A 26,777-nucleotide genomic window follows, 5' to 3' on the forward strand; every position below is an offset into this window, starting at 1 on the left:
GCACCGAGAGCCTGAGAGTACAAATGGAGAGAAGCACCGAGAGCCTGAGGGGGAACTGCATGCGACGTCCAAAGACGTATGTGCTGAACTTGCCGCTGTGCGCCGTGTGCTCACTGAGCTCTCACAAACCCTCAGGGACATGCATGGACGTGAGCAGGCAGAGACATCATCCGTTGCAAGTTCCGTCCAGGGCAGCCCCCAACGTAGATCTGGGAGGAACCTGCGCTCCACAGGCAGGGGTGCCCCTGATACCCGGAGAGGGGGCTTGCAATAGCGTCTGCCCACTGACAATGAGCACCTTTGGACACTGGTGTTCGGGGGGGAGGTAGGAGGGTGGAGGGGGTATGTTGGGCTCACTTGGGTGGCGGGTAGATGGGGTGTGTAACATAATTTCACATATGCGATAAACATTTCACTATCATCCAATGAGATGTGTGGACATTGATCTTTGTGTACGAGGCCATTATAGGCGTACAGTCCATATTGTGCATGTTCCAGACACACACAGTGCCACAAGTCCCGTGTCCATGTATCAGCCACCAGGCGTGAGTGCTAGAAGCATGAATCTATGAGAATCTGACGAATGTCTCGGCCCTCCTGTGCCTCGCGGACTCCTTGAGGTGCTGCCACATCCCCACCCTCATCATGACCATCTACAGGTGCTTGCAGTTCTGCGTCAGGGGGCATGGGCACATTTCTACGTACGCACATGTTGTGTAGCATGACACATGCCATGACCATCTTTGCCACCTTCACATGGCGGTACAGGAGTGCCCCGCCAGACCTGCTGAGGCAGCGGAAACGAGTCTTCAGTAGGCCGAATGCCTGCTCTATGACTACACGGGTACGTGAGTGGGCATGGTTGTAGTCCTCCTCAGGCTGGTTCTGTGGGTTCCGGAGTGGTGTAAGGAGCCATCTCTTCAGTGGATACCCGGCATCACCTGTATGTGGACAATAAAGGATGTTTGTGGAATGACATTGCTACGTACGGCCCCCCCCCCCTTCCTGCCAGGTCATTGCCGCATCACATACCCCACATTATCATGCATGAAATGAGACTCACCGAGTAGCCAGGATCTGTTCCCTGCGTGTCGCTCCATGTAGCGTGGTATTGTAGAGTTCCTCAAAACCATAGAATCATGGGTTGATCCAGGAAATCGGGCACAACAATGGGTAATGATCCTGTTGGAGTCACACACCATTTGTACATTCAGAGAATGAAATTGTTTTCGGTTGCGGTACTGGGCCTCCATGGCATGCGGGACGACCAATTCCACATGGGTGCAGTCGATGGCACCAATGCAACCCGGTATGCCGCCAAGTGCATGGAATCCCACTTTTGTGTTCGTAATTTCCTGCTCCGAGCGTGGTAGAGAGATGTAGTCGTCTGCGTGCTTCAGGAGGGCATCGAGCACTTGCAATAGTGTCCGTGAGAACACTGGCTGTGAAATGCCATGCAACTGTCCGACTGTGTGCTGGTAGGTGCCTGTGGCCAGGAAGTGGAGTACAGACACCACCTTCAGTAGGGGTGGAATGGCGGTTGGGCTATCTATCATGCTGACAAGGTCAGCCTGTGTCATATCCACAATGGCGGTTATGGTGTCCCGGTCCAAACGGTAGAGGGTGTGGATCTGCTCATCCGTGAGGTTGAACGTATGTGCTCGGAGGCGTGGGATTGCGGGCTGCCTGCGTGGTGGTAGTGGCTGTGCTGGCGGGCCTTGCTGGCCCTGCCTTGCCCTCCTCCTCCTCCTGCGTCTCCTCTGTGCGGCCAGTTGTTGTAGTAGTTGCTGTTCGTCTTCTTCTTGAAGTTGGAGTACTTGCAGTGCAATCAGGTCCCCCAGGGCCAACATCGCTAGTCCTGCCGGTAGCATTTTGGTGTGGGTGTGGGAGGGGGTTGGGTGTGCAATTTATGTGTTTTCAAGCTCTATTGCCTCCACCTGTGGTGATTCATTCCACCTGTGCAAGCTGCAATCCCCTTTGGGCGAGCACGTCCCGCACACAACGCTGCAATTCGACGCATGGCATCTTGCTATTACAATCATGTATATGATCCCGATGGCAGTGAAATATTGGTTCATATGTTCATTCTGCTATGGTTCCATTGTTTCACATACTATCTTTGCAGTCGCGAACAAACTTGTGAAGGGTCAGTGGAATGTAGTGCTCGATTAACGGTGGACCCTCATGCAGCACTGTACCGCGGTTCACCGACGGGCGGGGCGTCCCATTTGTGAGTGAAGCCAGTTTGCATTTACACATAATGCCGCACTACATGGATGAATTTGTGATTTCGAGCGGTCACAGATGCCTTTCCGACGTGATGTTGCAAATGAGGTATTCGAAGGACGGCGCTTTCGGTCTTCAGCTAGCGGCGAGGAGACGCCCACAGGTCTGACTGCAAATATAACGTTCTATTGTTTAGTGTCCTTGGGACAGGGGCCATGGCGAGAATGCAATGATTGATATGAATAGTATGGGATGCGCAATAGCGTAGTGGACGATAAGGCAGGACGCTCCCAAATACATCTTACTTCACAACACTGGAATCCCGGCCTGGAGCACAGTGGATTTTGCAGACTGCATTACGCACAGACTCAATGGAAATTTCACATGTGATGTGAGTAAATAATCAGGCGTTTTCATACAGGGATGAGGAAATGATGTATGGATGCATGGACAGATGATTTAATGGAGAGTTTGCCATGTACAGGGCTTTTTGGAATCTATCCACCTCCCCTGCGCTATGTGATGCAGAGCTGCCATAGTGGGACCATCGTCTATCTGCCCTTGTTGTACCCTCCCTGTCTCGATGCGCCTTCATACACTTGTGTCTATGCACATTACTAATCCCATCGAATGGATTCTGTTTAGACAGACGCATGCACACAAGCACTCGTGTGTAATAGTGTTTCCAGCTCGATTTTCATAGTTATGATTCGCAAGTGATTTTTGGGTGGGAATAATCCTTTGGAGTGGGCTAGCATGCATATGGCTGTAGATTTAGTGTGATCATTGAAGTGAGTAATACGAATCAAGTTCTGATGGCCTACTATTCTTTTTCATTTCATTTGGGTGACAGGTATCTCCTCCCCTTTTGCCGCTGCCATCTGTATGCCACTCCTGCAGATGGCTTTTACTCCCGGCACCTGCTGCTTCGAGTTAATCAGTGGAGCACCATTACGATCTTATGGGACGATCGCCAATGGGCCACATGCCCTTACGCAGTACTAGTGGCTAGGAGCAACATTTCGAGCTTTCAGCTGGACTAGTGCCTACCTAATGGGACGGCCCTGCCGTTCTAGGCGCTTCCATGTTGCCTTTTTGAACGTGAATGTAGCCCCTGTGTACCATGAAGGAACAGGGTGTCACACAAGAAGAAGCTGGTCATTTATTGCGGATGCAGCCCACAATGATGAAATGTATTTTGGGGTTCATGTCCTAATGGCTGTATGGGCTTGGTGATTTTGTGGTGCATTAAATGTCTATTCTGGTTTTAACCGTGTAGCGTTCTTCTTTGCAAGTAATGTAGCATATTCCTATTTGTGGTGCAATGTTTTGTGAGAAGATCTGCATTGGGTTCCGGCTTCTGAGTATAGTTGCGTGGTACTGTACTGGCCGCGTTTGCCTACGAAGCCCAGTGTGGTCAGGGATAGGGGCTACCATTGTGACTGTTTTAATGATGTCCTGCTCATGGGCGGGGGATTTGCTTTTGTGTAACAGATGCCGGTCAGCCAGGTGGATTGGTGGAATGATGTGATTATCAGAATATGGCTGGTCACAGGTGCCTGTGTTTGCGTGCGTTTCTTGGAGGGAGACTGAGGTCATGTCCATTGGAATGGCTTCTGTATTCGTGCCATCTGTGCCCTGCAGCTCCCATTGGCCCCTCTTGAGATGTGCCTGGCTGCTCAGTCACTCTGCCAACTTGTGTGGTCCATGCTTATGCTGATGGTTGGTTGGTTTACTGGCAGGAGTACAGGGCTGGTGCAGTCTCCCTCAGGATACTGCTTTGTATGTTGCCTTACACTGGTGTCAGTCGATGGGGGGGCCTGTTTTTGTTTGTCTCATTTTTCTGCTCATGTTGCTGTACTTGAACCTTCACATGCCTGTGCTGCATCAGTGCGGCAATGGTGCCATGGCCTGAATGGATGGCCACTCACAAGGCACTTGGAGCCCCTAGATTCATTTGTTCGTTGGCATGCATGGGTGGCTTGTACATTTCACTGGTTGCATTTGTGTCTTCATTGCACCTACGAGGAGTTGTGCAATGTGGCCAGGGAGTGGTGTACAGGCACTCAGTAGGGCCGTTTACGGTTGATTTGCGAAGCCGTACTTCTCACCATGGCGGAATGGTACATTCCGCCATGCTTGATGGCGTTAGGTACATGTCCGCTTGGATCGGAATTCGCGTACCATTACGCCATGGTGGTAATTACGGTATGGCATGGCGCGCGTGCGCGTACTTGGTGCAGTTAGCGTTGGCGTTCACTACGGTGTCGCTAATGGCATCGTACTTTACGGTGACGGGTCATAATCGCACCGAGCGCTATTCGATGGCGGTATTGCATTTCCGCCATCGTTTTTCGATTTCCGCCAGGGTCGTAATGAGGGCCAACATGTTTTAGCAGTCCTGTATATGCATAACAACCTGGTGAATCCCCTCTATCACAAAGAGGGGATGGAAGACCTCTTATTGTTTAAAGAATTTAAAGACACCAACGCATACACCTGGACACATGCTGGCATCGGTTTATTGCTGTACAAACGTGTTCCCTTTGCACCTTTGACATGGCGAGAGCACTTTGCCATCAGATTTTACTGTTCAGCATTCTACTCCGGCAGCTACACCTGTTAAGCATATGAGCTAGTTATGAAAGAGTTAAGGCCTTTCTGCCAGGTTCACAGTTGTTATCACTACTGATAAAGGAATTGATCATGCTCAGCCCGACGCAGAGTATTAATACCTCAAGTTAGTTAATGAGTTGGAGATACATTTGGATATTCTAAGACCACTTAAAGATGTACCATAGTCTGGGATTGGGCAGGTTTCCATTCTTAGCTGGAATTAGCAGCAACACTGTGGTGTTGTCACTGTATTGTTGAGTAGAGGAACAGTCCTCTCTCTGTTGTCACTTGTCAAGTGGGCTGCGTCCCACGTATTAGGAAGGGGAGGGGTTACCGCGCAGAGCGGCAGTTGGTGTCTGAAGTTAATAAAGATAAGAGGTGTTGCACCCCAGCTCCTGCGTCGGCCCCTTCATTGAATGAAAGCGAGTGCAGCTGGAAGTGTAAGGAGGTCCACCTGCAATATACTACATTTGGCGATGTAGCGGACACGCGCCCCGCCGTGCCCGCCATCTCAGGTCATAGCACTCGTGGCGTGTGGATAAGAACCACCGTAGCCGCGAGTTTTCCATCACGGTCGGAAACCCCGAGGACAGCGGGGCGGAGCGAGAAGGCTCCCCGCTGCTAGAAGGGCCGCACGCGAGTGCGAAGAGGCACCGAAGCGCTCACTCCACGGGTGGAGCAGGCGTAGCAGCTCCCCGTGCAACAACACTCTGGGCGAGAGGGAGAGAAGACCTCTTCCCGCCAACGGCAACAACGCCGGCAGGCGTGACCCGAAACACCTGCGGGTGGAGCAGTGGCTCCCTGCATCAAACCACCGGGCGGTCGAGGAGCACTGGCCTCCCGCCAACGGCAACGCTGGGGAAAGAAATCCAGCATAGCTCCGGGCGGTTGAGGAGCACTGGCCTCCCGCCGACGGCAACGGCTAAAAGGACGGCCAGATAAACGACTGAGGCACAGTCCTTTTCACTCTGCGCCTGCACACAAAAGGGTAAGCACAAGCGCCCCATCGCCCCCAAAAAAAATCAGGCCCACAAATCTCCGCGCAGCTAATCCCCGGTTTCAGCAAGTGGAGCACGAACTTTGCAACACAGCGCCCCCTGGTGGCAGCCAGATACCACTGCACTCTTTAGAAATAAGAAAGCAAAGGTTATGTTAATGAGTGGCTCAGAAGAGGAGTCGTTCACAGCCACAGACTCCAGCGCGAAGGGAGTTACTCACAGTCCCAGTGACACCAGCACAAGAAGAGGCACCCTCAGCCCCAGTGACCCCGGGCAGACAAGAGTGCAGAAGAATGATGGACAGCCTTCTAGCCCAGCTACCAGCAAATTTTGACCTCACAGAGACACGCACCCTGGGGTCAAGGTGGAAAAGATGGCTGAGAGACTTTGAAGTATGCCTAAAAGCAGCCGGACCACTAGAGGATGAACAAAAGTTAAACCTTCTAAACCATGCGGTAAGTCCCAACGTGCGAGACATCCTTGAAGAAATGCCGGAAGACAACATAGACACTTACACCAAACTAAAGACAACGCTCACGGAATACTTCACACCCCACACAAACGTGGACTACGAACGACACATATTCCACACTACCAAGCAGAACAAAGGAGAAACCATAGACGCTTTTGTCATGAGACTAAGATCAAAAATGAAACACTGTGATTTCAACAATTACTCAAACGAGGAGGCCCTCAGATCACAGATCATAGGGGGGTGCGAAAGCGCAGACTTTCGGAAACGACTACTACAACAGCCGAGAAATCTAGAGGAAATCCTGCGTCTAGCGAGCATTGCCCTCGCAGCGCAAGTGGAAGGCCTGGATGACATAAAGATCACGCACGGCAAGCAAGAGATCATCAACAAGTTGGAGGGTACAGCGAGAACCAACACTGATCCTTTCTGCTACAGATGCGGCCATGAATACCCGCATGAAGGAACGTGCCCTGCCATGGGACAGACATGCTCTGCATGTGGCGGTGACAACCACTACAAGTCCGTGTACCTGATATTTCACAGCAAAATGAGGGGAGCCGGAAGAAGTGGAAAACCCACAATGGAACTGGAACAGAACCAGCCCACCCACCACAACAGGGCGGCGCACCAATTCCAGGAACAAGGACGGCACCGTCACCACGATGAACAACCGGAAAGAAGACAAGAGAGGAGAGAGTGGAGGGAGAACAAAACCACCCTGTTAAAAGCAAGAAGGCGACCCAGGAGATATGTAAGGTGCCTTATAGAACAGTCACAGTCAGACAGCGCGTCAAACGCATGATCAGAAGAGAGATCCCGCAGACCGGAAAAACAACAAGAAGCACAGCGAAGAAAGGGATATTTATACGCCCTTGGAAATAACACGGCAAAAGAACACAGCCCAATGTTAAGAATGCGAATCAATCAAACAGCTGCAGAATTCCTAATAGATACAGGAGCAACTGTGAACGTAATCAGTGAAGAAGTATATCAAAGCATACCAAACGCTCCTCGCCTACAGCCAGCACGAGCCCTCATCTACCCATATGGCTCAAAAACACCCCTAGCATGCAAAGGGTTCTTCATGGCATCATGCCAATACAAGGAACACGAGAAAAGCATCCCCATGCATGTGTTAGAAGCCGCCACTGAGAGCGGATGCATCTTAAGCTATCGGTCCGCCATAGAGATGGGACTCATTCACATATCATTCACATATTGTACCGCCTCATGGTGCACAAATACTTAGATCCAACGGCAAGCATCGATCAAATCTTCCCAGCACTGTTCAAAGGCCTCGGAAAACTGAAGGACAAACAAATTGAACTTCACATCAATGCCCGCATCACACCAGTAGCACAACACTACAGGGGTATCCCCATCAACATTCAACAGCAAGTTGAAAACGAACTGACCAAGCTACTAGAGGCAGACATCATTGAGCCCGCGGAAGGCCCTACACCATGGGTCTCCCCCATAGTGCCGGTACCTAAGAGAGACTCTCTTGACATCCTGATATGTGTAGACATGAGGAAACCAAATGAAGCCATCCTAAGAGAATGACATCAAGCTCCTCGAATAACGGACATGGTGCACCTCTTAAATGGAGTGACAGTATTCTCCAAGTTAGACTTAAACAAAGGCTACCATCAGCTGGAGCTCAGCAAGAACTCCCGATACATAACAACGTTTGCCACTCATCTAGGCTTATTCCGCTACAAGCGACTTAGTTTCGGAGTATCCTCAGCGGCAGACATTTTTCAAGCAGAAATTCACAATGTCATCAAACACGTGCCCAACTGCTTGAACTACAGCGACGACATCTTGGTATTCGGCCAGACTCAGGAACAACATGATGACACGTTAATGAGAGTCTGCATGGCCTTGGAAGAAGCTCAGCTAACACTCAACAAAGAAAAGTGTGAATTTCGCAAGAAGAAACTCAGATTCTTTGGACACATATTTTCAGAGAAGGGCATGACGACTGACCCTGAAAAGGTTAGCGCGCTCCGTGAAGCTGAGCCACCCACAACAACCTCAGACCTCAGATCATTCCTAGGACTTGCAAGTTATTGCACAAGGTACATACGGGACTTTGCGTCCATCAGTGAACCCCTGAGAGCTCTCACCAAACTCAACACCGAATTTGCCTGGTCACCCAAATGCCAAGAAGCATTCCAGATCATCAGATCATCAAAGACCGCATCTCCGATGCCCGAAACCTGGCGTATTTTGACCCCAAGAAGACAACAGAACTCGTCGTTGACTCCAGTCCCGTGGGACTAGGTGCCATTCTCACGCAATTGGACGACAAAGGGGGAGGTGGGAAGCACATAGTATCGTACGCCAGTCGAAGCCTCTCCAAAACTGAACAAGCCTATTCTCAAGCAGAAAGGGAAGGACTGGCGGTTGTCTGGACCTGCGAGCACTTTCATCTCTTCTTGTATGGAAAACCTTTCAGAGTCGTGACGGATCACAAGGCACTCACTTTCATCTATGGCAACCCTCAAGCAAAAATGCCACCAAGAATAGCCAGATGGGCACTTAGACTGCAAGACTATCGATTCATCATCATACACCGGCCAGGGAAGGAACAAAACCCTGCAGACTTCCTCTCCCGGCACCCAAGGGAAAAGAGCGGGCCAGAACAGTCCATTGCTGATCAATATATTAGATATGTCATCCACAGCAGCACACCACAAGGACTTGACATGGAACAAATAACAAGGCAATCCAACACAGACCAAGGAATACAAACCATTCTAAAGTGCCTAGAAACAGGGCGATGGAAACACGCAAAGCAGATCCGTGAAACAATGAACGAGGACACCAAACAAGACATCAGGTGCTTCTTAGCTGTAAAGGAAGAACTTGAGAAGTCAGAGGTAGGACTACTACTGAAAGGGACAAAACTAGTAATCCCGCGAAGCCTACGACAGAAGGTGCTAGAACTAGCACACGAAGAACACAGGGGAATTGTATCCACCAAGAGGATGTTAAGGCAAAAACTTTGGTTTCCCCAACTAGACATATCCGTGAAAGAGCTACTGCAGAACTGTCCCACCTGTGCCATCGTGAAGCCACACACGGTACCTGAACCACTAAGAATGACTGCAATACCCGAAGGAACATGGGAAGAAATAGCCATCAACCATTTTGGGCCCATGGAAGGGGGTGAATACATCTTGGTAGCTGTAGACGAATACTCAAGATATCCTGACCTACAGATTGTCCCATCCACCTCTGCACATCACACCATCCCAGCATTGGATCGGATGTTCGCAATCTATGGAATACCAAAAGTAGTCAAGTCTGACAACGGACCGCCATTCACGGGACAAGACTTCCAGAGATTCGCAGAATACATGGGTTTTCGTCACACGAAGGTAACACCGTTGTGGCCTCAAGCAAACCGTACAGTAGAAAGATTTATGAGCAACATCAAGCACATGACACAAATCGCGTGCCTCACAGGAGAACCCGTCGAGAAACTGTTGTACCAACTTATGCGAGATTATAGGAACACCCCACACAGCACCACTGGGAAGTCACCATCAGAGGTAATGTTCGGACGAATGATCAGAACGCGGCTACCTCATGCAGCAGACAATGAGGACCAATATGAAGACGACGCTGAGATGAGAACAAGAGACTCTCTCATGAAAGAACACATGAAACAAGCGGCCGACAACAAGCGCAGAGCCAAGGAGAGCGATCTGGCGCCAGGGGACATGGTAGTGGTCCGACAACCTCAACAGCGCAAAAACGTAGCTCCTTTCAATGAAGAACCACTCATCATCGTTAAGAGGAAAGGATCACTCGTCACCGCAGAAGGGGACCGCCGGTCCATAACAAGAAACTCTTCTCATTTCAGGAAAATGCCTGGCACCCAGCATGCAAGAGACTCAAACATGAGTGACACTTTCTATCAGTGGGACGCCCCCTATGAGGGAGACAGGGAAGACTCTGGAAATGACATGGCACCTGATGCCTGGGTGGAGCCATCTACAAGAGTGGACTATCGACCACAGAGAACAAGAAGAAAACCAAATCGCCTCATCGAAGAAATAGATTGAGGACGTAACTGAATGTTTAGTGACGGGAGGGTGTGGTGTCGTCACTGTATTGTTGAGGAGAGGAACAGTCCTCTCTCTGTTGTCACTTGTCAAGTGGGCTGCTTCCCACGTATTAGGAAGGGGAGGGGTTACCGCGCAGAGCGGCAGTTGGTGTCTGAAGTTAATAAAGATAAGAGGTGTTGCACCCCAGCTCCTGCGTCGGCCCCTTCATTGAATGAAAGCGAGTGCGGCTGGAAGTGTAAGGAGGTCCACCTGCAATATACTACAAACACCTTTGAGTCCTTGTGTCTTGGGGGTAAACTGCTGACAGTTCAGCTCGATGCATGAAGATATGTTTGCAGAAACAGTTGTTTTGAGCCTTTGCTCCAAGGGCTATTGTTTTATGCACAGTTTCATTTGGCAGGCTGGCTTCTATGTTGCTTGTATCGTGGGTCGATTGCCATTGGTGTCCTAGTGCCCAGCTAGAGCAGCAGCAATAACCACCAGTGGAAGCATATGTTGCTAGGGCAACAGGAGTTATTTACCTACATGGTGGTACTCATTTCATTGATGTCAGAAGGTTAAAAGGCTGATTCCTATCTGCCGGCATTATAGGGCTTGTACAGTAAATGTACTATTTACTAGACTACAGAGCCTGCTCAGAAAATTAATTATTGCACTGATAAATCACTCATTAAGCAAAGCATATCATGATCCTGAACTATGGCTTTCATTGCGGCAATTTCTTGTCACTTCTATTTTCACTGCGGTGTTATCACCCAGGACGTTTTTGGCTAATTTCTTTTTTTAATGGGGCTTTTCGCCCCTCATCCCCACAACAAACCCACCCCCACCACTCCCAAAACCCCTACAAAAACATACAACACAAATATTTCTTTTTAAAGGCCCAAAATGGGCGGGGATGAGGAGGTTACAGGGGAGGTACACTGCGGTGAAAATAGCCACAGTGAAAATTGACGCGATTAAAACACGGTAACCGTCAAATAGACCCCGCAGGTGTTTTTACCATGAATTTGTTGACAAAAAAAAATAATTTTTTATTTTTTGATGGGGTTCCCCTCTCTCAAGCACCCATCCCCTTTAATTGTTTTGCTAATCTAGAACAACCATACCGCATATATTTATTTGTCTAACCCCCCCTAAAAGTTCAATACCTTTCTTTCGTTAAAAAAACGCTCTAAAACCCCCTGTGAAAAAACATCCAGCGATGAAAGGACATTGTACCAAATTCAATACATTTAGCATACAGGTTCTAAATATTGTTATTATTATCAAAACTTATTCCTTTGAAAAACGTTTTCGTTACTGTCAGCTTCTTTTGCGAAGGTCTGCCCATGACTCATTTAAATGCTGCTAGCTCACTGGGACGCACGTGTGCCGCTGTCACGTGTCGCGTGTGCCGCTGTCACGTGCATGTCTGTCAGATACTCACTCTGGCGCATAAGAGAATATCCAGGAAATCCAAATGCCTCTTTGACCGCTCCTTTTCAGGATCTGCCACGCCTTCCTTCAATGATTCCTTCCTCTGTTTGATCACTTTTCCTACAATGGGAAAGAGGTGAAGAGATAATTGCCTCCGGATGGCTGTTCCAAATCACAAAAGCTGAAAGTTGTATGCTCTTCATCCATGATTGCTCTACTCGGGAACAATGGGCCTCATTACAACCCAGGCGTTAAGGGTTTAACGGCGCCGTCGGTGGCGTTAACCCTTAACGCCTGATTACCATTTTAACGCCTGCTTTTAGCAGGCGTTAAAATGCAAGGCGCTAACCCGCCTTGGTGCTAATTACGGCACCGTAATTTACGGTACCGTAATTAGCGCCTTCCCCACTCCCATTATGCCCTATGGGGCAAAAATGGGAATGGGGAAGGGTAAATGGGGAATGGGGATTTACCGCACCACTCACCTTGGAATGGGGCGGTAAATCCGCCATCCACCATGGTGTAAACAGAGTTTACACCATGGTGGTAAAGTAGGGAACTTACCGCCTGGGTTGTAATGAGGCCCAATGACAGGGGGCCTCATTACGACCCTGGCGCTAATGGGTTAACGGCGCCGTAAAAGGCTGCGGCGCCGTTAACCAATTAGCGCCTTACTACGAGGTCCCTTTGCTGGACCCGACCTTAACGGCATGTCTACACCAGCCGTTAAAGTAGGGACCCGCAAAGGAACCTTGGTGCTAAGTACGGTACTGCAATTTGCGGTACCGTACTTAACGCCTTCCCCATTCACATTTAGCCCTATGGGGCAAAAATGGGAATGGGGAAGGGCCATGGAGGAAGGGGGAATTACCGCCCCACCAACCTTGGAATGGGGTGGTAATTCCCCCTTTCTCCATGGCGGAGTCGGTAAGTTACCGGCATGGACCATGGTGCTATTAGCACCATGGTTTTCCGCCTGGGTCGTAATGAGGCCCAGGGCCACTTACAAAGTTTACTAGATGGGCTAACTGCAGGTACTTCATCTATTTGTTTATGTGTTTTAGTTTTTAGAACGTTTCACATTATAATTATTTAAATTTCAATTAATAACATTGTACACTTATTGTACCTATAAATATATCATACACTACAATAAAACAGATTTCATTACGCGCTGATAATATTCAATTAAAACAACAGATTCATATAAATAAGAAGATCACGTTAATCATCTCTCCTTGTCCATCGCAGGTAGCTTCTCCAATAGGATCTGCCGCATCCCAAACAGCGCCATATTTAGCGAAAGGCTTTTGCCATCTAGACACCAGAACGCTGTCCATTTAATCCAATCCGGGTTATACACAAATGTTCCCCTATAAGTCCTATAGACTGACCCAAGGGTTTGGCATCTCGTCATTATGTGCCGATTTGATTCTATCAAATGAGCATCTTTGCACAGCCGACAGGCTCTCTTTTCTAGAGTAAGGGCCATCCACGTACCAAGTACTCCTACTGTAGGGAGCTGATTTAGGCATTTGGTTATGTGTGATATTATCATTGGAGAAAACATTGAGGGTGTCTCGGCATTTTTTAAAGGCACTAAACACCCTCCCCAACATATTTTGGGACTGGTGCAATTATATAACCAAACTTCAGTCCTAGAATATTTGGGGAAAATTTGGGGAAAATAAAATCTTGTCACCCTCAATGTTATTTCCAGGGATAATATCACTATACATCATTTATAATACAAATCTCCTTAATTCAGGAGAAGGTCATTATAATGTGAACATTTCTAAGAACTAAATAAATATATTTTAAATATATTTCCTATATACTTCCATTTATAAACAAAAAACTACACTACCTTAATGCGTTCCTGAACCCATGACCCGACCGTGCATGCATAATAGTGCACAACAAAACCCATTCACACACTGAGGTATTTGTGCCCGTGGCAAATTATAGCCGAAACGAGATTGTGATTCACAAATTGGGCATATTTCCCAGGAGCAAGTGCCTAACTGGGATGTGGGAGCATAGGAATTATAGCATCTATGCCATGCCCAGTGCCCCTTGCCCCCCTTGCACAAGATTCCCACCCCTCTCTTCTCCTTTAGAGACGTTTCAGAAACAGAAGTCATAGGGCCTCATTACACGGATGGTAGAGAACTATGCTGCTATTAGCGCCATGGTTCAGGCCGGTAAAATACCGGCACCGCCTTGGCGGAAAGGGAATTACCGCCCCATTCCAAGGTTGGCGGGGTGGTAATTCCCCCTTCCACCATTGCCCTTCCCCATTCCCATTTTTGGCCCGTAGGGCTCAATGGGAATGGGGAAGGCGCTAATTACGGTACTGCAAATTGCGGTACCGTAATTAGCTCCCTGGGTCCCTTTGCGGGTTGGTTTTTAACGCCTGCAAAAAGCAGGCGTTAAATCCCCCAACCCGCAAAGGGACCTCGTAGTAAGGCGGTAAGGATTTATCGGTACCGGTATTTTACCGGTACCGGTAAATCCTTACCGCCATCCGTGTAATGATGCCCATAGAGTCATAGAGCCCCTCCAACCCCTTTAAACGATCCACGTGTAAAGGAGACATCTGCTCACCTAAAATCATCAAGGACTGCGCTGGCTCCCTGGCTCCTCTCATCACAGCTTTCATTAATGCCTCATTTACCACAGGTACTGTCCCGCCCAGCCTAAAAGAAACCTGGGTCCGCCCCCTTCTTAAAAAACCCTCCCTAGATCCATCATCCCCTAATAACTACCACCCTATCACCAACGTCCCTTTCCTTCTTAAAATCCTAGATAAAGCTGCCCTCAATCAGATCAAACACTTCCTTGAATCCAACACCATTCTGGGTAAAAGGCAATCCGGATTCCGCAAATGCCATGGCACCGAAACCGCCCTCCTAGACTAAACAATAACCAAATAACCGAGATAATGGACAAACATTGCTACTCGACTTGTCAGCCGCATTTGACCTCATGGATCACAAAATTCTTACCTCACACCTCACCAATGCAGCCCACTTTTCTAAACATGCCTCCATTTGGATAACTTCCTTCCTAGAAGGTAGAGCCATGAACGTTTTCTCGGACCTGGCAAACACAGATCCTATTACCATCCACTGCGGTGTTCCCCAGGGCTCGTGCACTGCGCCAACCCTCTTAAACCTGTTTACCAAGCCTATTTTCAACAAACCTACACCAACTATGCTGATGATACACAAGTTCTCCTCCCTCTCACTTGCTGGTACGACCAAGAGTCTGCAGCCCTTCTCCAAATATATTCCACCATCCAAGCCTGGATGGCAGCCAATGGACTATGCCTTAACGGAGATAAAACAGAGCTCATTCTCATAGGTCCCAAAGAAATACTGACTAAATTTAACCATAAATACACCAACTTCATCATCGACAATACCATCATCTGCCTGTCCTCCTCATTGAAGACCCTTGTCTATCAAGATTCCACCCTGTCTATGACCCGACAGGTCAATGCCATTGCCTCTGTCTCTGCCCACACCACTAAACCATTCCTTTCCAACCAAAATTGCCTCTCCATCACCCGAGCCACCATTGGCGCTAAATTAGATTACTGCAACGCTCTTCTTGCAGGTACCTCAGTCAAAAACCTAAACCGGCTCCAGGCAGTCCAGAATAACGCGCTCCGAGCAACACTCAACATTCCCAAAAGAGACCACATCACACAAGCCAGACGAGCTGCCCCTTGGCTCCCGGTTATCGAAACAATCACTTTTAAGACTCTCACCATAACACATAAATGCCTTAGCCTTTCGCCCCCCCCCCCGACCTATCCGAAACCATCATCAGGGATACCTCCTCCTGCCCCAAGAGGTCTCACTACTCCAACCAACTGCGCATCCCGACCGTCAAAAGGGCCAAAGCAGGGGGATTGGCTTTCATTTAACACCAAAACTTTCAAATGGTATCCCTACATATTATCCCCACCAAAAATATTGCCGTACATATGGTCGTTTGACTCGCCATAGGTGCTATTTTTGTGGGGGATAATTTGTGGGAGTGGGGTTGTGGGGGTGTCCCCCGCACATTTAAAAATAATGCTGGGGTTGCAGGGGTGAACCCCCGCAAGGTACATGGCTCAATATCGCCAAATAAATATTTTTGTATCACAATATTTTTGCAGGGATATTAACACATGGAACCTTTCAAATGCCCTGCCCAATGCCCACCGTGCTGAGACATCCCTCACAGTTTTCCGCAAAGGCCTTAAAACCACTTTGTTCAACTAACACTCCCCATCCCTGCTTCTCTGACGTCTGCATCGCCTATGTTTTGCCTGTAACTAAGTATGTATTGCCTAACACACTGTCATGTATTCTAGTATGCTTGTTTCTGTAAACAGTTATGTCTCTGCAACCAATTATGCTCACCTGTAACAGCGCCACGATGCCTCAGGGCTGCTGTGCGCTATACAAATGTTAATCTATGCATATAATGCTAAAATGAGTGTCAAACAGCTCATTAAGGGGGTAATTCATAGAATTCAGCGCACAAGTGGCGCACGCTGCTGGCGCACAGTGTGCGCGTGCGAATCCCTGTGCCAGCCGCGTGCGCTAAAATAGATTTCCGCGCACATCGCATTCATAGATTCCAGCCACCAAAACCAGCCGTGGCGCACAGTAGCGCAGAGACCCTGCAGCAGCGCCAGTTACGCCCCCAAGAACGCCCCTTGCGCAGGGAAAAGCCATCAAAATCCCCAATCCAGCGCAAAGGGCTGCGCTAACCCTGTACCAGCACGGCAACCGGGGAACGCGTATCACTGGGGATCGCGGGAAGTTTCACACGCGATTGGCCCTGTGCGAGCGGGGTACGTGTATTACTGGGGTGCACGGGAAGTTTCACACATGATTTCAGCAGGGTACGTGTATTACTGGGGTGCACGGGAAGTTTCACACGCGATTTCAGCTGGGTACGTGTATCACTGGGGATTGTGGGAAGTTTCACACGCGATTGGCCCTGTGCGAGGGGGGTACGTGTATTACTGGGGTGCGCGGGAAGTTTCACACGCGATTTCAGCAGGGTACGTGTATTACTGGGGAGAGCGCGAAGTTTCACACGCGATTTCAGCTGGGTACGTGTATCACTGGGGATCGCGGGAAGTTTCACACGCGATTGGCCCTGTGCGAGCGGGGTACGTGTATTACTGGGGTGTGCGGGAAGTTTCACATGCAATTTCAGCAGGGTACGTGTATTACTGGGGTGCGCGGGAAGTTTACACGCGATTTCAGCTGGGTATGTGTATTACTGGGGTGCGCGGGAAGTTTCACACACGATTGGCCCTGTGCGAGCGGGGTACGTGTATTACTGAGGTGCGCGGGAAGTTTCACACGCGATTTCAGCTGGGTACGTGTATTACTGGGGTGTGCGGGAAGTTTCACACGCGATTGGCCCTGTGCGAGCGGGGTACGTGTATTACTGGGGTGCGCGGGAAGTTTCACACGCGATTTCAGCTGGGTACGAGTATTACTGGGGTGCGTGGGAAGTTCCACATGCGATTGGCCCTGTGCGAGTGGGGTACGTGTATTACTGGGGTGCGCGGGAAGTTTCACACGCGATTTCAGCTGGGTACGTGTATTACTGGGGTGCGCGGGAAGTTTCACACGCGATTGGCCCTGTGCGAGCGGGGTACGTGTATCACTGGGGTGCGCGGGAAGTTTCACACGCGATTTCAGCTGGGTACGTGTATTACTGGGGTGCGCGGGAAGTTTCACACGCGATTGGCCCTGTGCGAGCGGGGTACGTGTATCACTGGGTGCGCGGGAAGTTTCACACGCAATTTCAGCTGGGTACGTGTATTACTGGGGTGTGCGCGAAGTTCCACACGCGATTGGCCCTGTGCGAGTGGGGTACGTGTATTACTGGGGTGTGCGGGAAGTTTCACACGTGATTTCAGCTGGGTACGTGTATTACTGGGGTGCGCGGGAAGTTTCACACGCGATTTCAGCTGGGTATGTGTATTACTGGGGTGCGCGGGAAGTTTCACACGCGATTGGCCCTGTGCGAGCGGGGTACGTGTATCACTGGGGTGCGCGGGAAGTTTCACACGCAATTTCAGCTGGGTACGTGTATTACTGGGGTGCGCGGGAAGTTCCACACGCGATTGGCCCTGTGCGAGCGGGGTACGTGTATTACTGGGGTGTGCGGCAAGTTTCACACGCAATTTCAGCTGGGTACGTGCATCACTGGGGTACGCGGGAAGTTTCACACGCGATTTCAGCTGGGTACGTGTATTACTGGGGTGCGCGGGAAGTTCCACACGCGATTGGCCCTGTGTGAGCGGGGTACGTGTATTACTGGGGTGCGTGGGAAGTTTCACACGCAATTTCAGCTGGGTACGTGTATTACTGGGGTGCGCGGGAAGTTTCACATGCAATTTCAGCTGGGTACGTGTATTACTGGGGTGCGCGGGAAGTTTCACACGCGATTTCAGCTGGGTATGTGTATTACTGGGGTGCGCAGGAAGTTTCACACGCAATTTCAGCTGGGTACGTGTATTACTGGGGTGCCAGGGAGTCCCACATGTGATTTGGCAGTGTGGGTCCTCCCAGGTGTTCCCTGTACACCCTCCACGGCCCCTGCAGGCAGCCCACACCACAGGGGACTACACTGCATCCCTGGTCATGTCCCGCAGGCAGCCCACCCAACATGGCCATGCCCCCCAGCAAAGACACATGTCTCCTTGCACTACTGAACACCAACTTATGCCCCCTTGCACCCCCACCCCCCAGCATTGCGAGGCATCTGCCAGCAGGCCCCCACTCATGTCCCACTCATGTCCCCCTGCACCCCCACCCCCCAGCATTGCGAGGCACCTGCCAGCAGGCCCCCACTCATTTCCCATTCATGTCCCCCTGCACCCCCACCCCCCAGCATTGCGAGGCACCTGCCAGCAGGCCCCCACTCATGTCCCACTCATGTCCCCCTGCACCCCCACCCCCCAGCATTGCGAGGCACCTGCCAGCAGGCCCCCACTCATGTCCCACTCATGTCCCCTTGCACCCTCACCCCCCAGCATTGCGAGGCACCTGCCAGCAGGCCCCCACTCATGTCCCACTCATGTCCCCCTGCACCCCCACCCCCAGCATTGCGAGGCACCTGCCAGCAGGCCCCCACTCATGTCCCACTCATGTCCCCCTGCACTCCCACCCCCCAGCATTGCGAGGCACCTGCCAGCAGGCCCCCACTCATGTCCCACTCATGTCCCCCTGCACCCCCACCCTCCAGCATTGCGAGGCACCTGCCAGCAGGCCCCCACTCATGTCCCACTCATGTCCCCCTGCACCCCCACCCCCCAGCATTGCGAGGCACCTGCCAGCAGGCCCCCACTCATGTCCCACTCATGTCCCCCTGCACTCCCACCCCCCAGCATTGCGAGGCACCTACCAGCAGGCCCCCACTCATGTCCCACTCATGTCCCCCTGCACTCATACCCCCCAGGATTGCGAGGCACCTGCCAGCAGGCCCCCACTCATGTCCCACTCATGTCCCCCTGCACTCCCACCCCCCAGCATTGCGAGGCACCTGCCACCAGGCCCCCACTCATGTCCCACTCATGTCCCCCTGCACCCCCACCCCCCAGCATTGCGAGGCACCTGCCAGCAGGCCCCCACTCATGTCCCACTCATGTCCCCCTGCACCCCCACCCCCCAGCATTGTGAGGCGCCTGCCAGCAGGCCCCCACTCATGTCCCACTCATGTCCCCCTGCACCCCCACCCCCCAGCATTGTGGGGCATCTGCCAGCAGGCCCTGACACATGTCCCCCAGCCAACACGCCATCACAATCTAGATCCCTGGCCCTTATGGGCAGCCTCCACATGCCAAACACCAACCCAAGTATTGCATCCACCCACTCAGAATTGCCAATTACATGATACAACCCCAATGGCAAGTATGTAAATGAACACATGTCCCTCACATACACACAATGGGTGCAAGTGAATGTCAAAACCCATATCATGACATGCATGAAACCAATGATATGATACTACACATTGAAGTTTGATTAAAAAAATGTATTAAAAGCAACATAAATGGGAATAAAAATAAACAAACGACAATGGGAATTAAAAACAAAAAAGCAGCATGTCCGTAAAATAATGAAAAACCACAAATCATAATCCAAAGGCAAGGTGTCCAAAGTCACAGTTCAAAAAAGTACATCCAAGGGAAAAACAAAACCAAAAACCATTGCTCCATGGGTAAATAAAAAAAAAACATAATCCAACTGTCAACTATATACAGATAAACAATCCAGGGTCCATGATCCCAACTGAAGAAATGAAACCTATCTAAAAATACTACCTAATAAAAAAACTATATGCAAAAATGTTGGCCATTGTCCAAAAGGTCCAAAATCAAGAAAAAAGCAAGGGGAACCTAACACTAACTATATAACTATTTACAAGGGCAGCGGGCTAGTCCAACGGCTCACTGGATGTTGTCATGGGCCAGGGCATCATCGAACTCCTGTTCAATGGCTTGGAGGCGGGCATGTTCCCTGGCCCCGAGGTCTCACAGGGATAAAGCAGTGACCAGCTCCAACTCCCTGCGAAGACCCTCAAGGCACTCAGCCCGCCTCAGCGCCCTCCGCATGGAGTTCTCCGCCCTGACCATTGTGAGCCATTCCTCCTCTGCCTGCTGCCGCTCCGCACCTATCTGCTGGCCCAACCGCTCCCACACGGAAGCGACTCCCATTCCAGGGTTCTCCTGCCCTCCGGAAGATGCCTGCACCCCTGATGTTGATGGCCCCGAGCCATGATGCCTCCCACGTCGAGCATGCCGCTGCCTCCGACGCAACTGCCTGTGCCAGCACGACGGCATCCAGGCTGATGGAATCCACCGACGCCGTTGTGCACGTGCCCTGCCCGATGATGCCGTCACATCCTCCATCTGCTGGGGTCCAGTTGCTGGTGTGTCCACCCCTGCTGGACCTCCGACTCCTGACTGTGGCAGGGATGGGATCCCCACCGAGTTGGCTGCATTGGTCGGGGCAGGTCCACAGGGGGCCCTGGTGGCATCTGGGCTGGAAGACGGCATGGAGAACGACTGGCGCATAGCCTCCACAGATGAGGAGAGGGTCGCCAAAGTGCCCGACACATGTACGAGACCCCCGACCACAACCGCTCCCAACTGGGCCACGTTGGCATGGTGCTCTTCGTGATGACTTGCGTGCTCCCCCTGGGAAGCATGCACCTCATCACGATTGACACCCGTGCGCAACGCGACACCAATCAGGACCTTCTCCATACGGCCAGGGGTCCCCTCGTCCGCAGGTGGAGGGGAGTCAGATGACACAGACATCCCCCCTACCTGCGGACGGGCCTGGGATGGGGCATCCCTGCTGGTGCATGGTGGTGCAGTCACAGTGTCAGGGACAGTGGCATGCACAGGCACCTCCACGGTGACCTGTGCTGCCTCCTGCCCCTGGACTGCACCACTTGCACCAGCAGGGATGCCCCCACCAGGCCCCATGTGTGGCTCAGTAGCGGCCTCCTCCTCCTCTGTGGAAACCACCAACCTGGATGGCTCCACACCATCTTCCGCCGTTGCAAGCCCCTGTGGGGGCTCACCCACCATTTCCGCTGCAGCCGTGGGGGCATCCCCGCCGCTTTGCTCCACAGCGCCGTCTCCACCCTCTTCTTCACTTTGCGCTGTGTAGAGGGAGACATAGAACACAAGCATCAGGGTACTGTACAATGGTCCCCTAGACAGGAAACAATAGCAGATGAGTGGCACTGTCAAAGATCACTTCCATCATGTCCCTCCACAACACATGGGTCAGTGCAGGCAAATCACATGCAGTAACAGGCATGGTGCATGCTATGGACATAAGCAAACATGTCCAAGGGACTCTTGAAACATGCAATGTTGTTTTTGAACTCACATGCATCATGGGTCATGCCTATCACATTCACACACTTCACCGTACTTTCATCCATCTGGACTCGTACACCCCAGACACAGTGGATGCAAGGATAGCTAGGCTACATCAGTGGATCTGAACATTGACACAGACATGTGTCATGCATCCATGGCATTCACAAGTCACAGACACGCAGGTCAGACACACAGACATGGACACCATACATGTACATGGCATCATCACCCATCCCTCACCCCCACCCATGTCCAGGAACAGAGACTGGCAGGCTCTCATGTGTCCATTCCGCATAGGGCTCCCCATGTAGCATTTAAACACATACACCAACCGTGTGCTTAACACATTACTGGTCTCACATGCATGACCATGATGTCCCTGCACACACACACGCGTACATGGCTTATGTCACACATACAGGCAAGTATCAGACAACCAGCACACTGCAACATGCCCTGTCTCACACAGCAATGCCTGGCCACTTACCGCTCGACTCCAGACGGGTCTGCCTCTCAAGGACCTGGACGTGGAGCGCTGGGGATATGTGTTCCAGGACCCTCATCTGATCTTCCAACAAGTGGCCCCGGTGCCCCTTAGCATCCGCTGCCTTCAAGAGGCGCCGGGCCTTGTTGAGGGTCCTGGACCTGAAGTCCTCCCAGCGCTTCTTGACATGATGTAATAGTCGGACTGCCACCCCCTCCGCGTTGATGGCAGTCACGATGTCCGTCCAGATCCTGTCCCGCCCATCCTTGTCGGCACGTGATGATCTGAAGAGGGCATCATAATGCCCCAGGACATGCTCCACCAGGACACCAACTTCCTTCTGACTGAAGCTGGTGGCCCTCTGCCCGGGGGTCATCAGTGGTCTCGGATGGTGTTTGCCCCGACATGGCGACCCCCGAGGCAGGCGTGGGTGGGCAACTGGGTCCTGGGGCTGGGCTGTGGAGCGATGGTATCCCATTCGGGAGTCTTCTGTTCCAGCAGGGGTGGACACAGCAACTGGACCCCTGCAGATGGCTGATGTGCAGGCACCAAATGGCAGGGCACGGTGGCAGCAGGCAGGCAGGCAGGCAGCAGCAGATGGCTCGTGGGAGGCTGCTCGGGGGTCTGTGAAAATTCTGCACGTCAGCGTGTAATTCGAGGAAAGGCCCTTAGCGCATAAGCGTGTCTGCACGCATACACGATTTCATTGGACAGAAGGCCCTTCAAGCGCAAGCGCCTCTGTGACGTGATGCGCGCAGGCGTGCATGGGCGTTTCAGCGCGCGTGAAAAACTGCACGTCCGCGTGGGAATGCGTGAAATCCGAGGAAAGGGCCAATGCGCGTAAGTGACGTGACGCACGGGCGTTTCCCTCAGCATGGGTTAAAGGTGAGCGGGGGCAGCAGTTCGCTGTACGTGCCTTTCGTGGAGACCGACGTGTGTTGCTGCTTCCTGTTGTTTCGTGTGCCATCACAACTTCACAGCTATCAAGGACGTATCTCTTCTTTTGGCGGGGGTATTGGCTACGCGTGTTTTTCTGCATCGCGCTAGTCAGACGGTGAGTCGCACACGCTATTTTTCCCACTGCGGGTGCCCCTGTGTATCGCACCCATTTTCGAGGTCATAGTAGCCTGGGTGTCCCACGCATACGCGTTATTCGTGTTACAGGGTGCCACCGCGTACTGCGGGAGGTTGATTCCACGCACGTAGGCTGCAGGGTTGCGTGCACCGTTTTACTGCAGTTTTGGGGTGCCTGAGCGTTGCGTGACCCGTCACTACATCACCGGGGTCACATACAGCCTTGCAGGTGCAGGGGGGCTGTTAACATCTTGCTTCCCACCCCCTTCACCCTAATTGCCCAGGTCAATTGTGGTGTACACCTCCCATTGGCACTACTCCATCTGTGCCGGCACTATTCCATCTGTGCCATGGTTGGGAGGACACCAAAGGTGAGGGGCGCCTCAGCTGGGCGTACTCCTCATGGAGTGGTCAGGGACGTGGCCGTGGTGACCAGGGAGTAGGGGGACTCCAGGGTGTCCAGGGCGGCCACAGAGGGGGAAGAGGCAGGGGTGCACCACTTGAGCACAATGTTGTGCCATGTGTCGGTGCAGTCATGCCACCACCCCCTGTGGTTCCGCGGGATGCAGCTTCTGCATCTGGCACTGTCGCCCGTGTGACCCGGCAGTCCGTTCCATCGACTGCCACGGGCCCAAGGGTAGTGGTAGCTACAGGTGCAGCTGTGGACACCGCCACCCAGGCTCAGGGTCTGCCAGCGCAGGCTGCCTTGGCACTTGAGGAGCGCTTGGTAGATTTCTAACAGGCCAGCAGGGAAACCATAGGGGCAGGCAGGGCTGCTCAGACCAAGACACGTGTCCCTGGGGCAGTTATGTCATCTGCTGCCCCGAACAGCCGGGTGTTGGCAAGTGCAGGGGGAGATGCACCGAACAACACCCCGGTTGTGAGTCTGCCAACCAGGACCGTTGCGGTCAATGACCCTGCCACAGCGGATGTTGCTGAGCAGGGTCCATTAGAGGGCACCCAGATGCCACTGACACAAGTCAGGCCTTTGGTCGTCCCTCCACCTGCCACTCCCTTGGCTCAATCCACCGAACCCACTGGCCATACTGGTCAGGGCGGCATTAGCCAGCCAGGGTCTGCGCCACAGTCCAAGAGGAGGAAGGTTGCACCTGCAGCACAGGCTGGGACCCCACACACAGCCACGACATCCTGCACGTCGAGGAAGAAGCCTTTCTGCAAGCAGGAACTGGACTTCCTCGTGGACTACGTGGGGGGCCACAGCCGTGACATGCTAGTGGGTACCAATAGTCAGACTACGGCTGCCCACCGTGACACCCACTGGAAGCATGTTGCGGTACATGTCAGTTCATTCGGCCATGAGGTGCGCACGGCGCAAGAGTGCAAAAAGCGTTGGCATGACCTCAAACGCAGCACTAAGGCTAAGCGTGCCTCTAATGACAACTTGACTCTGGTGACTGGCGGTGGGCCTGCACCAGAGGAGGAAGAGCTCACTCCGCATGAGGCACTCGTTGTGGAGTTCATACCACCTGAATTGGTCGAAGGAGTGGGAGAGATGCTGGACTTTGATGCCCAGTCCAGTGAGTGTTGATGCGTGTTTGTTGAGGACGTGTGTGTTTCACTTGTGGGATGTGTTGTGCATGATTGCCACTACATGTGACGTGTACATGGTTCTGATGTGTAAGTAATGCAATGCTTCCGTGATGCACGTCTGCTCTGCTGGATGGTGGACATGTGGAGCAGACGGGGACTGTCCGCATCACCACTATTGCACCCTACTGATATGCTGGTTACAAGTATGACCCTCCGGTCCATGTTCCAGCTCACTGGCCCTTCTGCATGTGGCGTGGGGTGACCTTCCTCTCAGCCCAGGCACAATATCATTGCATGACTGACGTGCATGTCTCCTCTGCCTGCATGCGGGGACTCCATGTAGGCATGCTCCCTTGCCCCTCCTCCGCCACTCTGCACCCCAGTTCCACCTTTGCAATGGTCTGCTTCAATCTTGCCAATGTGTACTTTCCTGTTCATGCCTCCTGTGTAGATGCTAACTTCCAGCGTACAATCTGCCAGACATATGCCGTGTGGTACAGCCTTAGTACTTGATGCAGGGTATCTCACTTGTACTGTGCATAGGTCAGATGTCCCGCAGGGACATGAGTGCCCATTCATGCTCCATGTGCATTGCACACATGCCCCTATGTGTCCTTGACTGGATGATCACTGTAATACAAGTCCTGGGTGACATACATTGCACAGCATCTCATCAGCCTTCCCATGTCAACTGTGGCTCAGTACTGCATTACACACATGTTTAGGGTCTGACAATCTGTGTGGCTCACAGGCCTCAGCCTGTTTAATGGCCAATGACTCTGTCCAACTGTTGTAGTGTCTTCTTCACACGTGGGCGGCCTCCAGAGTTTTCATCATGTGTCCTGCTTACTGTCCCATCATCATTTTCAGTGTTGTCACTTAAATCACATTAAGCTGTTGATGCCAGTCAACACTGCCTGTCAATACACAGGTGTATGGTCAGCCTTTTGATACCATGAAAGGCATCAATGCTTTTGTACTTGGGTGGAGGGGTGCTTGGCTTGTAGATATGCTACACATTGAATGCACAGTGCACGTGATGCCTGAATTTGACCTTGCACTGCCTTCACATTTCCTGACACACACCATGGAGTCCTTGTACATGTAGGTAGTGAGTGGCGTACATATTTTCTGTACTGCATAGACCCACTTCCATGGAAACTGCCACCTTTCAACAGGTCTGATCACAGAAGCAATTCAAAGTTGACCCAGCATGCATGCAAGGTTATATGTTGTGTGTCACATGTCTGCCTGATGTGTTTGTTGTCGGTGTGTGTGTGTGTTGTGTTCTTCTGACATGTGTAGTGACCTCTTTTCTCTCTATTTTTCAGGTGATGACGCAATGGAGGTGGAGGATGGTGTTGTTATGCCAGACACAGGGTTGTTACCACTACATCAACCCGGCACAAGTGGGGGTCGTGGGGTGGTAGGCCACGAAAACTCCCAAGTGCTACAGTCCATCTTGTCTCTGGCTGCCTATGAGTCCAGCCTTGATGACGACTCTGACGTCCATGTCGAGTTGGATGAGCATCAAGTCCATGTGTCAGGGGTGAGTGATTCTGATGTGGACACTCCTCTGTCCGCGACACCTGCACTGAGGGATCAGACAGTCTTGGTTCCTCCGCCCGTGGTGGATCGAGACGCAGGGTCACCCTCCACACCAGTCACTGATGTGCCTGGGACATCACGTCGACGGGGGCATGTAGTCGTGCAGCCGCGGGCGGTGCCAACACAGCGAGCACACCCGGTCCTTGGGTCCCGCAGGGGTCAAGCCCAGCAAAGCGGTCACCACGCGCAACCGCAGTATATACTGAGTGGGAGCAAGACATGACTGCCAATTCAGAACGGCAGGGGGCAGCAATGGAGAACATCGCTGAGAGCATGGAGCGTGTGGCCCGATCTGTGCTCCCCCCTGCTAGGCAGGTGCTTC

The 26,777-nt window shown here is 51.8% G+C and overlaps 1 protein-coding gene across 2 annotated transcripts in view; it reads right to left on the reverse strand.

Annotated features, from left to right (window-relative positions):
• Nucleotides 1-26,777, reverse strand: part of LOC138548087 (cytochrome P450 4B1-like) — an 880,410-nt gene that overhangs the window by 380,907 nt on the left and 472,726 nt on the right. For both annotated transcript variants that reach the window (XM_069642254.1, XM_069642255.1), the window contains exon 7: nt 11,824-11,933. In XM_069642254.1, coding sequence (XP_069498355.1) covers nt 11,824-11,933 — 110 coding nt within the window. The remainder of the gene's footprint in view (nt 1-11,823; nt 11,934-26,777) is intronic.

The sequence above is a fragment of the Ambystoma mexicanum genome, chromosome 1q (assembly GCF_040938575.1).
Source record: "Ambystoma mexicanum isolate Mex_15411 chromosome 1q, UKY_AmexF1_1, whole genome shotgun sequence".
In the NCBI taxonomy this organism is placed as follows: Eukaryota; Metazoa; Chordata; class Amphibia; order Caudata; family Ambystomatidae; genus Ambystoma; species Ambystoma mexicanum.